The following is a 15781-nucleotide window of genomic DNA, read 5'->3' on the forward strand; positions in this document are numbered from 1 at the left end:
CACATATATACACATTATACATATATACATATATATATATATAAAACCGAAATCAGTACAATATTGAATGTATATCTTGTATTTGATGTCTTGTTACACAAAATTTTTATTATAACATAGCCAAGTTTAATACTTGTATATATCTCTCATTGATAATTCGAATTTTAAAAATGACCAGCATCATCTCCACCTTGCTTTAACATAAACAAATGTACTGCAACACCTGGGCTTGACATTATTTAACCAGCTTTCTTTGGAGAAGGCAAAGTAAAATTATGTATTATTTATTTTTCAGACATTGCCTATGGGAACAAAGCGCAACTTACTAGGAATTAATCAAACTAAACATGCATGCCGTTTATGAGGTTCATTACGTTACTTACATGCCACTTCCAGAGATGCATTTCGACTCACTGCTTCACCAAGATAGTTCCTTGCAACGCAGACGTAGCTTCCCTCATCAGGTTTACTCCTGCGCCCATGCACAATGCGCAAGAAGAATAAGGACCCGCTGGGCAGCAGCATCCTATGGGACCGGGGATCATCCTTGTCAGTCTCCACCCTCTCACCATCTTTGTACCACTCAATGGTGGGAGTTGGTCGGCCCTCAGCCTTACAGTTCAAAGTGGTGGGCTCTCCCTTAGAAACAATGACATCTGAAGGGTGCTCCACAATCCGTGGGGGAAAGTCCTCCTGGCGAAGACGTGATCCTACAAAATATGACAGAATGAACACAAGCTTTAGTATGTTCTTATCTATAGCTTTTGTATCACTTAAGTTCACACTGGTGAAATTTAACTCTTCAATTATTCAAAGTACAGTTACTACGATTTTACTCATGTGTCACTCTAGTGTTTTTATGCATCTCATAAGGCATCCCAATTCCTTTGTGGAAAGAGACAATATAGCAATAAATATAATATGTTAATTCTAATGAATTAGGTTTAACATGTCCCATAAACCACGACAAGCAAAAGTAAAAGAGAAGATGATATTTTCTTTTGTCACCAGCACGTCAGAATGAGTACTAAGATGAGTAAGACTAATTCCTGTCCTCACAGTGCTTACCACTACGGGATAGAAAAGCAAGTGGGTAAGTACCAAGAATACACAGTTAGATACTGTTTATCATGCTAACGTTTTATCAGACGTAATATAAAAAGAGACCTGAGCATTATATACAAATATTAACTCAATTTAACAGACAAAGAGGGAGCTTAGGAAATTACACCAACTGCCCAGAAATACAGAGGAAGTAAGCAGTAGAGGCAGGATTTGAATCCAGTTATGTCTGACTGAGGAACTAAAGTAGAATCACTATGTTAAACTGAAATGTGCTGTATGAAAGTCCAATAAATGACTCATAGGAAGAAAATGGGGCAAAAAAGTTAACTCTAAATAAGAACTCTCTCCCCCAAAAGGTGGTATTTAAATTGAGCCGTAAAGAATAAAAATATGTCAATAGAGGAAGAAAGGCATTCATATTGAAGAACAACATGAGCAAAAGAACAAGGAAGTGAGAGTATATGCATAGTATATTTCATAATCAGGGAAGACGTTGATGTGGCAGGTGAGGATAAATGTAGGATTGGAGCCATAGACAAAAGGGCTTTAAATACCATGCTAACAAGTGTGACTTTTAGTCCATACAGCTAACAGATTTTGAGAGGACAGTAACTTAACTACTTGTATATTTTAAAAGACACTTTTGGCCTGCAGTGTAAGATAGATAGCAATGGAAGCAAAAAGATAGTTGAGAGTTACTTAAATACCCCAAAGAACCATTAAACATAAACTGACCTTGAGAAATGCTGCGGACAGTAGAAAAATGGAGGAAGATTTAAGTCATATCATAAAACAACACTTGATAGAATTTGGTATATCACCATATGGGAAGGAAGAGTAATAGGTATCAGTGACTTCCATGTGGCTTCAATGAAAGTAGGACCACTAAGGGGTATAAAAAACAGGAAACAAAAGTCCTGTTGGTATTTTAAGAACATTTAGCATAATGTCTTTGAATATTTTTAATTTATAAGCTATCTATGGCCATTATTGGTGGGAAGGTCCTACCAACTGCTGCAAATTAATCTAAAGGAGATACTGAGAGAAATAATCACATGTGAGGACATAATGATAATCTACATATGGGCTTTTAAAAGTTTGCTCTTAAAATTTTCCAAGCAGTCACCTAACATTAGCACATTACTGCTTAATAAACACAAGTAATATTTATTCCTCAATATTATTCTAGTTTATGTTCAATATTATTAAAAATGAATATTTTAATTTGACAGAGGAAATTCAATTTGGTAGTGAATAAATCTTTTCTTTCCTAAAGAGGATTAAATTTTAAAAGTTGCTGATTACCATTTGTTATCTCATCAGATCCGAGAAGGAACCTAAATATTATAAATGCTAGATACCTAAAATAAAAGAATAGTTTATAGGGGTGGCCAGATGGCTCAGCTGGTTAGAACATGAGCTCTAAACAACAGGGTTGCCGCATGGGCCAGTGAGCTGCACCCTCCACAATTAGATTGAAGACAACAAGCTGCCGCTGAGCTTCCGGAGGGGCGTCTGTATGGCTCAGCTGGTTACAGCACAAACTCTCAACAACAAGGCTGCTGGTTCAATTCCCACATGGGATAGTGGGCTGCAGAGCTGCGCCCCCTGCAGCTAAAGACTGAAAACAGCAACTGGACTTTGAGCTGAGCTGCGCCCTCCACAACTAGATTGAAGGACAATGATTTGGAGTGGATGGGGCCTGGAGAAACACACTGTACCCCAACATTCCCCAATAAAAACTTAAAAAAAAAAAAGTTCACAGTACACAGGTCAGACTGAAAAAAAAAAAAAAAAGAACTAAAGAAACCCGGGGAAGAGATCCAAGATGGCCATGTAGGTAAACATTGTGCCTGTTTCCTTCGATAAACACATTAACATTACAACTAAGTTATAGAACAATCTACCATCTTAAGTCTAGGAGAACCATCTTAAGTCTAGTCGAATAGGAGTTTTATAACTAAAGATTATAAAGAAGAAGCAACATTGAGACTCGTAGAGGGGACAGAGACATAAAACAGGCCAGCAGCAAAACTCCACGTAGTGGTTGAGAATCAGAAGGGATATTTCAGCCTCAGAGATTCCCCTCAAATGAGCAAGTGACCCCAGCTCCACACAGGCTCCCCACCCCGGAGTACTGCTGCCTGGAAGAGACCCCACAACATCTGGCTGTGAAAAACAGTGGGGATTCTGACCATCCAGATGGGACGGAAAGCTATGAAAAACCCAGCCATCCTCTTAAAGGGTCCATGCACAGACTCACTTGCAAGCATGCACCCTGGGCTTCGGCAGAGAGCTGGTGACTCAGGGTGCATCAAAGACACACAAGGAAAGACTGAGGTGTGTGGTTTTAGGTGAGGACTGGAGGACAGTTGCCATTCCCTGTATGGGGTCCTTCTCCTGTGCAGACAGCAGCCAAATTCCATCTTTCCTGTGATGAGCCCGTCCCCACATGACCAAATCTGAATCTGATTGGTCTGGTGAGTTCCCCTGAAACCCTGCCTTCCCCAACTGCCCCAACGCTGGAGGCATTTTCTCAGTGAGGAGCCAGCCCTGCCTGCATCGCACTCTTTCTTGGAAAACATCGGGGTCTGTGGGCTCCAGATGGGTGGCGACTGGTCTGGGTGTGCTCTGAGACTTTTGCTGAGTAGCAACAAGATCAGCACTGGCAACAAACCAGAGTCTACATTAACCTGGTGACCACAATTCTTCCCCCTCTAGTGACTCCCTGACACCCTGCCTCACCAAACTGGTGTACCACCTGAGGCTATATCCTCAGCTGAACCTCAAGGGAGCTGGCAGGTGGCAACAGGCTTTGGGGTGTCCTGGCGTTTTGGGGAGCCACCCCAGGGAGGTGGCAACCATCTTGCTCTGCATCATGGCATCTCCCACATGCCTACAAGTTTAGTGCAGGTGGCGAACAACCATGCATCGCTTTGTACCTCCTACCAGGTAGTCCCCCACTGGTCACAGTGGGTGACCTGGGCCTGCACTGGAGCCCCTCCCAAGAGGTCCCAAAACCAACATACTTAGAGGTTGGCTTTAGACCACACAGAGAACCACCCAATTAGCTCCCCAAGTGGCACACACAAAGGGCGATCTCTACAAGCACCAGAGCCCACTACGACAAATCCCACTCAGTGGGATAAGATACCCACACAGCAGACCATAAGCTGTGGAGGTGACCAAACCCCACAGCAAGTCAGACTGAGGGTCAATACCATCCACTGACGTGCCGACAGCAATCAAGGCTCAACTACAACAGCAGGGCACATACAACCCATACAAGGGATACTTCTGAAGCATCTGGCACAGGTGATGTAATGTACAGCATAGGGAATAGAGTCAATAAAATTGTGATAGTGTGGTACAGTGTCAGACAGTTCCTGGATTTATCATGGTGATCACTTATTTAGGTATACAAACGTTAAATAACTATGACAGACACCTGGAACTAATATAATATTGTATGTTAGTTATATTCTTTTCATAAAAATCTTATTTAAAAAACACAAAGCATTTACATATAAGATAATCATATCACAATAAAGAAGGTAATAAATAAATATTGTAAGTACTGGGTCCCTAAAGCAAATGAGGAATTTGCAGGTTATAAAAAGTAAGAATTATTTTAAAAGTAATAATAAAAAAACAAAAACCTTGCATAAAGAGCTAATCATAGTTTGCAAATAAGTAACATCTTTCCAAATGTAAAGGTTTGGACACACAGCCATAGAATCTGATCCTTTGCACATAGCAAGCATATGGTAAACTACAATTACCTTGCTTAGATGTCCTCCTTGCTCTTCTCTAGTCTCCCATATCCAGTCATCTACATTCTCCCTACTGTCACAGTTGTTCTATTATTAAAACTAAGCAAGTCAATCATCCATGTTTAGGAGTACTAACAAGTATATCACATAGTTCCCTATATTATTAAACACTCACTTAGCCTTGGTAAGGCCTGAATAAAATCTTAAATATATTACTTAAATAAGTACATTTAATTAAATAAATACTTATTAAATAAAACATTAAATAATAGACATATATGAGAAAAAAGAGACACAATTTCTGAACTATTTGACAATAAGATTTAGAATCCAGCATGTTCAATTCAGGATTTTATTCAATTATTACTATAACATATATAAACTATTCCAGTGTCATCATATTTGGATATTCCTGTAGTAACTTTATTCCCACTATGATAAAAACTTCAAAAGAACATCTACAATCTAAATATAAGGGATAAAACTCAAACAACCAGAAGAAATTCTAGAAGCAAATTTTCATGACCTTGAGTTAGGGAAAACCCTCTTGGATACGACACCAAAAGCACAAGTGACAAACCAAATAATAGCTAAATTGGACTTCATAAAATTTAAATATGTTCCTACTTGAAAATAACACATCCAAAAATAAAAGGCAACCCACAGAATCAGAAAAAAATATTTGTAAATCATGCATTTGATATTGTAGCTGTATTTTTTGCACAGCACCCTGTCTGTCTGTCTGTCTGTCTGTCTGTCTGTCTGTCTGTCTATCTATCTCTCTATCATCTAGGGCATAAACTAAAGTTTATCCCTATTGTTGTTTCTGGCCTGATGATTAATGCAAAACTTAAGGTTATAAATGAAGAAAATAACCTGTTGGTAAGAGTGAACACAAATTGTTACAATGCTTTGTATTAAATTTGTTCATAGTGCCTTTTTACAAACACCATATTTTATAAATCATATATGATTCCATTTTTTATGAAATGTCCAGAAAAGGAAAATCCCTAGAACAGAAAGTAAATCTGTGGTTGTTTAGTGTAGGTGATGGGGGTTGGGGTGGAGGGCAGAACTAGGGAATCTTTTCAGGGTGATGAAAATATTCTAAAATTGATTATAGTGATGATTGTACAACTGTGAAAATAATAGAAATGATATAGTGTACACTATAAATGAGTGAATTATATGGCATATGAATCATATCTCAATAAAAATGTTTTAATAAAGTCATGAGTAAAGGTACTGTGTACAAATTTAATACAAGGCATTGTAACAATTTGTGTTTACTCTTACCAACAGGTTTATTTTCTTCATTTATAATTTTAGGTTTTAAATTTAATCATCAGGCCAGAAACAGCAATAGGGCATAAACTAAAGTTGAAAGATCTTACCAGCTAGATGATAGAGAGATGAAAGATAGAGAGATGATAGATATAGATAGATCGATAGATAGATCGATCGATTGATCGATCGATCGACAGATAGATAGATGATAGGGAGCTATGCAAAAAATACAGCTACAATGTCAATGTTTAGATGTTATTAAGTGTGAGAGGATTAATTCTGTGCTCCCTTAAAATCAGATATTACACAACTGTAGCAGTGACCCCTAAGAGGGATAAACCTTAGGTAGTTCCTTGAATTCTTTGAAATTTTGTATAAAAATGTGTCCTCATTCATGTGTGGACAGGAGGAAGTAGTGGTGAGGGGCACCAGAGCTTTCATCAAATTTCCAAAAGCTCTGGGCCTTTAGAACTATTAAGGACCACTAACCCCCTCGGCATTTCACATGGTTAGAGCAAAACAACCCCATCATTTGGTTAAAAAACGAACAAAAAAGCGGAGTCGTCAAACGCATTGGGAATTCAAATCCCAACAGTAGAGGGGGCTGTTCATTACATGAAGTGCCTTGGAACAGTTTAACCTCAAGAGCTTTGATAACCCCGAGGCGTATTTTGAAATGCAGGATCGGGGCACAACCCCAACCCAACCAGCATCTGATCGTGATTGCAGAATCAGGACTGGCATTTTAACAAGCTCCCCCAAAGGGAGCACATCTCACCTGTGTTCCTATGACTCTGAGCTAAGAATGTTTTTATGTCTTCATAATGTTAGAAAACTGAGGAGGAGAAGGTGAGAGAAGAAGAAGAAAAAGAAGAGACTTTGGAGGAGGAAAGAAAAACACCTTATGTGGCTTAAAATGCTTCAAGTATCTTCTATCTGATCCTTTAGAGAAAAAGCTGGTCTAGAATACCTGCTCTAGAGTACCTGTTTATTACTTTCCATTAACAACTTCAGTTTTTTAAATTTATATTTCTCTTGTATAGAACCACAAAAGTGTTTTATCCAGACTTCAGATGAAAATAAAAATAAAAACAAAACTTTGACAACAATGTTAATATTGTTCATGTATGAGAAATATTCAGGACCCCTATAAGAACAGATAGGCTAAGCGATGTATTGGAATTACTATCTACAGTTCTAACTTCTCTTGCAGCTGATAGTAAGCGTGGACATCTTTTTTATAACTCAGTAGATAATTGGACAATGAAATAGTCAAATTTTAATTAACATTTTATTCAGCTGCCCTTAGCTATTATTAAGACAATGTAAATTAGCACAGGGTTCTAAAGATGAATATCCAAATCTTTATTTTTACTGTCCAAGAAAGTAAGCTCTAAAACAGTCCAGCAACTTGTCCATAATTGAATAGCCAGTAGAGGCAGAATTAGAACTCAAGACCTTTAATCCCAAATGTGGCAGGCTTTTTTAAAAGTGGCTGGAAGAGTAAGTAAGGAATGAACATTACAACTATGCTCATTGAAAAACTTCTTCTAAAGTTGTTTCAATAACATGAGTCAGATGAATGTCTCTAGTCGTAATGTAGCCAGAAAACATCTTCATTGTTTTTCAAAGTATGACTCTCAGAGAGCCTGTCTTAGAGTCACTTGGAATATTACTATAAAATGCAGATTCTTGGTCTCCGCAGTGAACAAGACACATAAGAAGTTACAAGTGGAAGGGTCTAAGAAGCTGCATATTTAGCATGTTTGCCTGAAGGTCCTGCACTTCGACCTGGCTAGATGTAAGCATTCCACAGAAATATCAATTAGTCAACTGGATGCAACTACATCTTTGAATAATGTTTTAAGTACCCAAATTTATATAAAGGATCATTTCTGCTTCTCAGAAATTCCTAAACAATGATTTTCTAATAATATTTGGTAAAATGTTTAATAAAAAACAAATTGAATAGTGTATTAGCTCTTCAAATTTTAGAGGTTTGGAGGTGAAGTTTAAAATCATAATTTGTTAAAATGTTTAAATTTAGTTTTATATAGGCAGGTACCACTCATCGCCATGAGTGCTACAGAAAATGTTGTTTTCAGGAAGTGATTTCAATTACATAATATAATAAAGTAGATAAAAGATCTAGAAAAATACTTGGTTTCACTTCATGTGTTTCAAAGGAAATGGCCCCTACCTCATTATTCAGTTGTGATATTGTATTTCCTTAAATTAAGCTTTACTTTTAATTCACATACAGGATTGCCATATCTAGTTAAGTTAAGCAACACAGATCAAACTCTTCTAAATTTTTTAAAGGGCAGAAAAAAGTCTTGGCAAATTAGAGACAGTGTGAAATACAACTCCGTCCAGTGAAAAATCTAAGTGGTGTCTGTTTTTCTTTTTCTTAAAAATGTACATAATATTGTGTCCTAGTTCATAATAACTATGTTTTATTTTCCAAAAATATCCTGTAGTAAAATTAAGCCAGGAAGATTCTCTATGATTACCCTATTTCTGAATGTCCCTCAGTTTGAGAGGTACCTAGTGTGACATGAAAAAGTGAAGGCTGCATCAGAATAAGAAGGGGCAGTGTGGTAGGAATAAAGGGCATGAGTTATTAATCAGCAATTATTTATGCCTCACTTTCACCAGGCACAAACCAGAACACCAATGTCTCACCATTTGGTTTAGATGATAAAAAGAAATCGTATATATAGATCAGCAGGACATGCAGTAAACATTCAGCATATCTTTTTCTTCCCCTTCTATAAACAATGACATACTCTCCAAAATGTCCCCCTTAAAACTCAAAGTTTAAAATCTCTAAGGTTTAAAGTTGTTAACTGCTTTCTATTTTGCCAAAATAAATCCTATTCAAAATTGTCTTCATGGAAAGAAAAGTTTCTCAGCGCCACTACAAATGATGTCCATGTTGATTAGTCAGCTAAAGTAATTTGAAATAAAATGGAGTTAATCAATTACTTCATCAAGTCTGTCCTTACAACTTTTCCATCCTTGAATTTTTCATAACTAAATTCCAGTGTACTTTCCTCATGAGGAAGGGGGAATGGAAAAGGGCTTTGAGATAACTTTTGCTGTTGTTTTCTAGAGGGACTATGATATGATAGGATTTGGTGGGAAAGTCATTGTTTGGTAACCATAAAGATGATTTTATCCATTAGAACCTTACTGAAACTCAGGAAATTATCTAATTTAGAAATAACCTAAATAAATGTATAAGATTCTCATTCCTTCTGGAAGCACATCCATGCCAGGTTAAAAATAAGTTTGAATTGGAAACAACATCAAAATTGAAGCCTAGAAATCCTACTTATTTATTCCAAAATTTCTACATGGCTTTTCAATGTCATAAAACTAAAGGGCCAACAGTATGAAAGGGAATTCACAAATATAAAGGACGTTTCCTATCAAAACTTAACAGGCAGCTTTGAGTCTGAAAGTTTCAGTTGTACAACATGACATCTAGTGGCATCCTTAACACCCTGTCTTCTAGGTCCAACAGGCAGAAGATTGAGCTACCGGTGACCCTCTCATTCCAAAACCCATTTTACAGATGAAAGAAGAACAAAAATAGAGAACCAGTGAACGGAAATTTCCTTCCCCCAAAGTGAGACGAGAATATAGCTGCAGTTGCCTTAGCTGTGAGTCCAGGCTCTGTTTTCAGGATGACTTTTCTTTTTCTATTACCCTGCCCATATTTTGAAAGTCTAAAATAGAAAGTCCCAAGCACTAGATTTCAGTTGCTTTTTTTTTCCTTTCTTTCTTCCTTTCTTCCTTTCTTCCTTTCTTCCTTTCTTCCTTTCTTCCTTTCTTTCCTTTCTTTCTTTCTTTCTTTCTTTTCTTTCTTTTCTTTCCTTTTCTTTTTTTTCCCCCTATTTTCTGGGCTATTGTATGATTCAGTATATGATTTTAAGAAAGTTACCTAAACTTTCTTATGATACTATTTCTTTGTCCCCAAATTGAGGCAACTGGAAGTGTAAATTGCTACAAGTTCATTGTTTATAACGTGATGACACTCTTTATGGCTGTCACATCATAATGGACATATCTAAAAGAGAAGATAATAGGTGGCCATTTAAATTTATAACCACAGAGCAAATTTTCTTTTCCAGTTGTATAAAAAAAATAATTGACATAACATCACTGTATAAGTTTAACTCATACAGTAAGATGGTTTGATTTACATATGTTAATATTATGAAATGATTATCACAACAGGTTCAGCTAACATTCATCTTCTCATATAGATACAATATAAAGAAAAAAGATGAAAAGAAAAAAGGGGAAAAAATTTTCTCCTTGTGATGAGAACTGTTAGGATTTACTCTCTTGACAACTTTCCTATATATCATACAGCACTGTTAGCAATAGATATCATGTTGTGCATTAAATACCTAGTACTTATTTATCTTATAATTAGAGATTTGTACCTTTGACCAACTTATCTAACCCCCACTCCTTCATCCCTAACCCCACCCCACCCCACTCCTACCCCTGGTAACCACCAGTAGTCTGGTCTCCTTTTGTGAGTTATTTTTTTAATTTTAATATTGTACATATAAATGATTTCATACAGTATTTGTCTTTCTCAGTCTAACTTATTTCACTTAACAGAGCACATTTTTAAAGACATGTGTGTTAAACTAATGTTCATACTTTTAAAAAAATTTTGATTAGAAAGGTTTGCCCTTGGTAGGTCTTGTGTCTATATCAAAAGCAATGATTATCAAAATGCCTTCTTAGAGAACCCTCCAAAAGTTAACAATTTAAAAGCTTTTGTTTAAAAAATAGCTTATGTAACATTTCAAATTTATTCTTAAATTTCTAAGAAATGTATTCACATTGCCAATAAATACATGGTTCTATAAATCACTTTAACCAAAGACTAACTGGTAATACATGGATATTTATCTTAAAAATAAATCTTCTATCCATTATTCAAAATACTACATTAGTCAAGATATTTCAATTTCCCTTCCTTTTTCAGAGGGAGCAGATTACTATTTCAGGAGAAGGTAAATGAGAGATTCATAATACTTTCTCTCTGAATTTCACAACTGAATTTCAGGACATTATTTCTGTATTCTTAACAGAAATTGCTGAAAATATTAAAAGTGGAATACATTTTTCTTCTTTCTTTTTTCCACCACCCTGTTATTCAGTACTTTCATTAGGTAAGTTTTAATTGTTTATTTTTTTTGCTTTTATTTATTTAAGTGTGTTTCTCCAGGACCTATCAGCTCCAACTCAAGTTGTTGTTTCAATATAGTTGTAGAGGGCGCAGCTCACAGTGGCCCATGCAGGGATAGAACCAGCAACCTTGTTGTTAAGAGCACCATGCTCTATCCAACTGAGCTAACAGTCCGCCCCTTAATTGCTTCTTTGTAATATTTCAGTTTCTGGAAGCCTACATCCAATGCAATGAGACTCTGGCCTCACCTGAGCAGGTGGGCCCCAGTGACAGCACCAGCATCCAGGGGAAGACAGGATTGGTTTAGGTATGTTAGAATCAGTAGCCAAAGGCAATCAAATCCAGGGGTGGACACACGGGAATATCTGTATACCACTAAAGAGAAATTTTGAAACCACAAATCTGAAGTTTCCAGTAAATTTTTAGGGGTGATTTCCTGCAAAGAAATAAATTAATTTCCTACTTTATAAATTCATTTTCTAACAATTCAGTGAGGAACCAATGTATTAACCTAGACATTCACCCAATACTTTTTAAAATCAATTTGCTACATCTTACCATGGTTGAAAGCATTCTTTAAAGAGTGATTTGCCTCCAAATCAGGAGTTTTCATGGGTTGTGCAGATTTGCCTTATAATGACAAAAGCAATCTCCATTCCAGGAAGATAACTTTGAAATTTAGCTTCTCATTGCCATGTTTTAAATATTTTGATGTGCTTTCAGAATTGCATTTGGCTTTATAAAAGATGATGCAATGAAACAATCTTAAAACTCATTAGATTATTTAACAATGTTTAATTTTCTAAAAACCATTGACAATTACTGAGTGGATACTATGAATGGATTTCCAGCATTCTACTTAAGGAAACTCCTAGTGGAGTGATAACATATTAGCATTTTATTCTATTTCCTAAGGACTATATTGTGAGAATTCTGTAGTAGTAGTAGCATTAAGCTTCGTAACTGGAGATGCCAGGGGCCCCAGGCGTCAGTGTCAGAAAATACGATCCCACCAGCACTGGTGTTTCACACATGTGCACCAAGCTTTGTTAAATATTTAGTTTCTCATAAATTTGCTTAGAACTCTCAGTATATTTTTCTCTAACCTGAAATATTTTATTATTAAGTTAAATCAAGATCCAATGGCCCTCGTTAAAATCGCAGATAAACTTATTTTACTATATAGTATACTAAGGATTTTTTTTTTAATTTTTTTTTTAATTTATTGGGGTGACAATTGTTAGTAAAATTACATAGATTTCAGGTGTACAATGGGATTTATAGATGATGTAATACTAAGGATTTTTAAAAAAACAGAATTGAAAGTGTTAGTACAGTTCGTAACATTTCTTGGGAGAAAAATGACTAAAACAGTACCTAAAAAAAAAAAAATCACAACTGACATGAGCCAAATATATTAGTTGTATCATGTCCAAGGAATGCACACAATGACTGATTTTAGGCTTGTTCACTTCCAATCAACATTCAACTACTTAAGAAGTTGAGCTAACATTTAAAGCTCATTGCATTACTCCATTACCTTTTTTTTATATGGTTCTTAAACCATAGAGTGGCTTATGTGGAATGGAAGTAAAGAAAGACACCTCAGAAACTGGATATAAAATTTTGTGCATGGGCCTTTTTAAGAAATAATAAGGTACCTCTTCGGCAGGCAATAGAGATTCTCTGCCAACAAGAGGACTCTGACTTGAAATTGCTCTTTTACAAATGCTAAATAAGAATATGAACTCAGGCAAGTCCCTGATGCTCTTCACACCTTGATTTCCTTACCTATAAAATGTAGAAGAACCAACCTAGTAATAGTGCTGTGATGACTGAATGAGATTTTTTTTTTCCATGTGTTGAGCATACAGTATACACTTGGTAAATGTTCACACTATTTGTGTTTTTATAATGTATAATCCTTATATTATATAACCTCTATTACTATACTCTAAGGCATCTCTGACTCTATACAGACAAAGAAGGACTGCCTACCATCTATAAGATACAGTCTTTTCTATGCAATAGTACACCATTCAAAATACAGCTTCTGCTGATCTTTCTACTGTGGTATTCTACCACAGACTGTTCCTACCTACCCAATTAAAGGCCGTTCTGAATGAATACCTTACTTTCATTTCCCTGAAAGCTCCATATTTTCAACAACTCTGCACCTTACTCAGATTTGCCACATACTGTAAGTTACAAAGATGACAATATTGGGTGATCAATCAATATGTTATATAAAAACACATGAATAAATATATCACTTTTGTTATTCTATCAATGGAGCTATAGGTAGCTGAATTTTTATCAAAAACTCTATAACAGCTAAAGACGGCTTCTACTGTGGATCATGGCAAATTGGAGGTGTGCAATTTTAATACCAGACATCACTGTCTGGGTATGATGAACAAATAATCTGTAAATTACAGTCACTGAAATTTAATCAAATATCAATGTTTAATTACTTTTTGCCCACCTTAAATATTTTAGTGAAATAGGTTATACCAATACTGATGATTTTTCTTTATAAAAATATTGAAACCCTTGTGTGATTAATACACGGGAAGCTTCAATTTTTTTGGTTGCTTTCCATTATAAAGTTAAAGAGGATTAAGAAATATCAAAATAAATATTTGAAGGCACATTGTCATGACTTAAGTTAAATGACATGACAGGAACAGGAATAGTATAAGAACCTTGTCTGAAATTAACTTGTACCAGTAGTTTAAGGGGGTGGTGAAACCAAAATAATTTTTTCCCTTTTTATGCAACATGTTTTTTTCTTGAAATCTCTAAATTACAGTTTTATGAAATTGTGTATCTTTAAAATATTGCTAGACCTCTTTCAACAAAGACCCAAGTCAAAGATGAGTACAGTGATCCAAAAGATGAAAAGAAAGATTTCCTCTCAAATAGTGGGATCAGCAATATTGTATTCAGTTTTCTTTATATTGTATAATGGCATGTCGGGATTCTTTTTCTGAAGCCTGTACTGTGCAGAGTAAAAGAGGTTTATAAAGGTAACTGAATACAACTTGTACTTACTGCTTTGTCTTTGACTATCACGCTCAGAGTGAATGGGCTTTCACAGTTGACCAAACTGAACAGAAGAGACAGTATCACATTTCTGGAGAGGTATTTGCAGTATACACACCTAAATTCACTTTTAAAGTGGTTTCTCCACTAAAAACACCTGGGACAAGATTGTGATCCAGAAAAAGTTGACAAACAGGCCATGTTTAAACAGCTGCAAATATCTCTTACGTTTGGAATTATTAATAAATCCGTTTTCAAATCTTTAGAATACTGTAAAAAGATTTCAAGTTGCATTTTGCCCTCACTTTATGCAATGCATGAAAATAAAAATAAATATAAACCTTCTTTCAACAATGGCTTGAAGCACCCAAAAATATACATGTATGTAAACAAATTAAGGTCTTTAAGAAAAGCATTTTATCAGTTTTATTTGGTAAATCAATGATTTTGATAGGACTTCTGTTGTAAGGCTATATAAATGGTTGGTTACATTGATAAAATCACAATTGCTTTAATCTAGTAAATAAAGAATATAAGTTACATTGATCATCAGGATACTTTTCATTCGGGGATCTACTTTGTCTTCATTTTTGTCTTTTTATGGTATCTGTTGATGCCTTTAAAAAGTGAATGATTTAATACAACTTTAAATTTCCTTTCAAGGAATGTCTTCTGTTTCAGAGCAAAATGACCACCAGATAACATCATTGCTTCAGCAGAAATACTGAGTGTAGTTTTCAGTTAAAAGATTCTGTGTGCATAGAAAAAAAGGAGCTTTTTTCCCCTGAATGAAGAAAAGCAGCAAATGGGAGTGCTATAAATGTTTTTAAACGATCTTTTTCTGCTTGAAATATGTGTCACTATGTTTCATAAAATATGTCAAAGATGCAATTCCTTAGGTCTCACAAAAAAAATCTGAAGTTTCTTTAAAAACTTGTGAAAAATGTTATTTTTCCACTCAGTTTGTTTACTTTGAAGACGTATCAGATGAGGGATCCAATGAACTACCATAGTCACCCCCTGGCTTTCCCCAGGTTATTACCATGTGAACATGGAATTAATCTCCATTCAGTCACTCTCAAAATGCAATGCTCTCTTGTCACAAAGCAAAAAGAGTGGAACACACAGAATTATTATGAATTCTACTGAAGGGAAAGAAAACACTGACAAGTTGGGGAATAAAAACGTACGGAGCTAGAGCAGTTGTGAAAGCAAACATAAGGATAACTCAGAATAGGGTGGTATTTTTTAAATGTAGGAAGTTGCTTTCAGAGTCAAGTACTCAGTACATCAAACTCTGACAAGTTGGATTTTATAAACAAGCAACAAATAACTATCTGGAAGAAAATGAAAAAGTGTATGAAAAGAATATAATGATATTTGCTTAATATTG

The 15781-nt window shown here is 35.5% G+C and overlaps 1 protein-coding gene across 18 annotated transcripts in view; it reads right to left on the reverse strand.

The window, feature by feature from the left end:
* Window positions 1-15781, reverse strand: part of ROBO2 (roundabout guidance receptor 2) — a 1656458-nt gene that overhangs the window by 533954 nt on the left and 1106723 nt on the right. For all 18 annotated transcript variants that reach the window (XM_074333484.1, XM_074333465.1, XM_074333474.1 and 15 more), the window contains one exon: window positions 384-710. In XM_074333484.1, the coding sequence (XP_074189585.1) occupies window positions 384-710 (327 nt within the window). The remainder of the gene's footprint in view (window positions 1-383; window positions 711-15781) is intronic.

This window comes from Rhinolophus sinicus, linkage group LG01 (genome assembly GCF_036562045.2).
Source record: "Rhinolophus sinicus isolate RSC01 linkage group LG01, ASM3656204v1, whole genome shotgun sequence".
Lineage (NCBI taxonomy): Eukaryota > Metazoa > Chordata > Mammalia > Chiroptera > Rhinolophidae > Rhinolophus > Rhinolophus sinicus.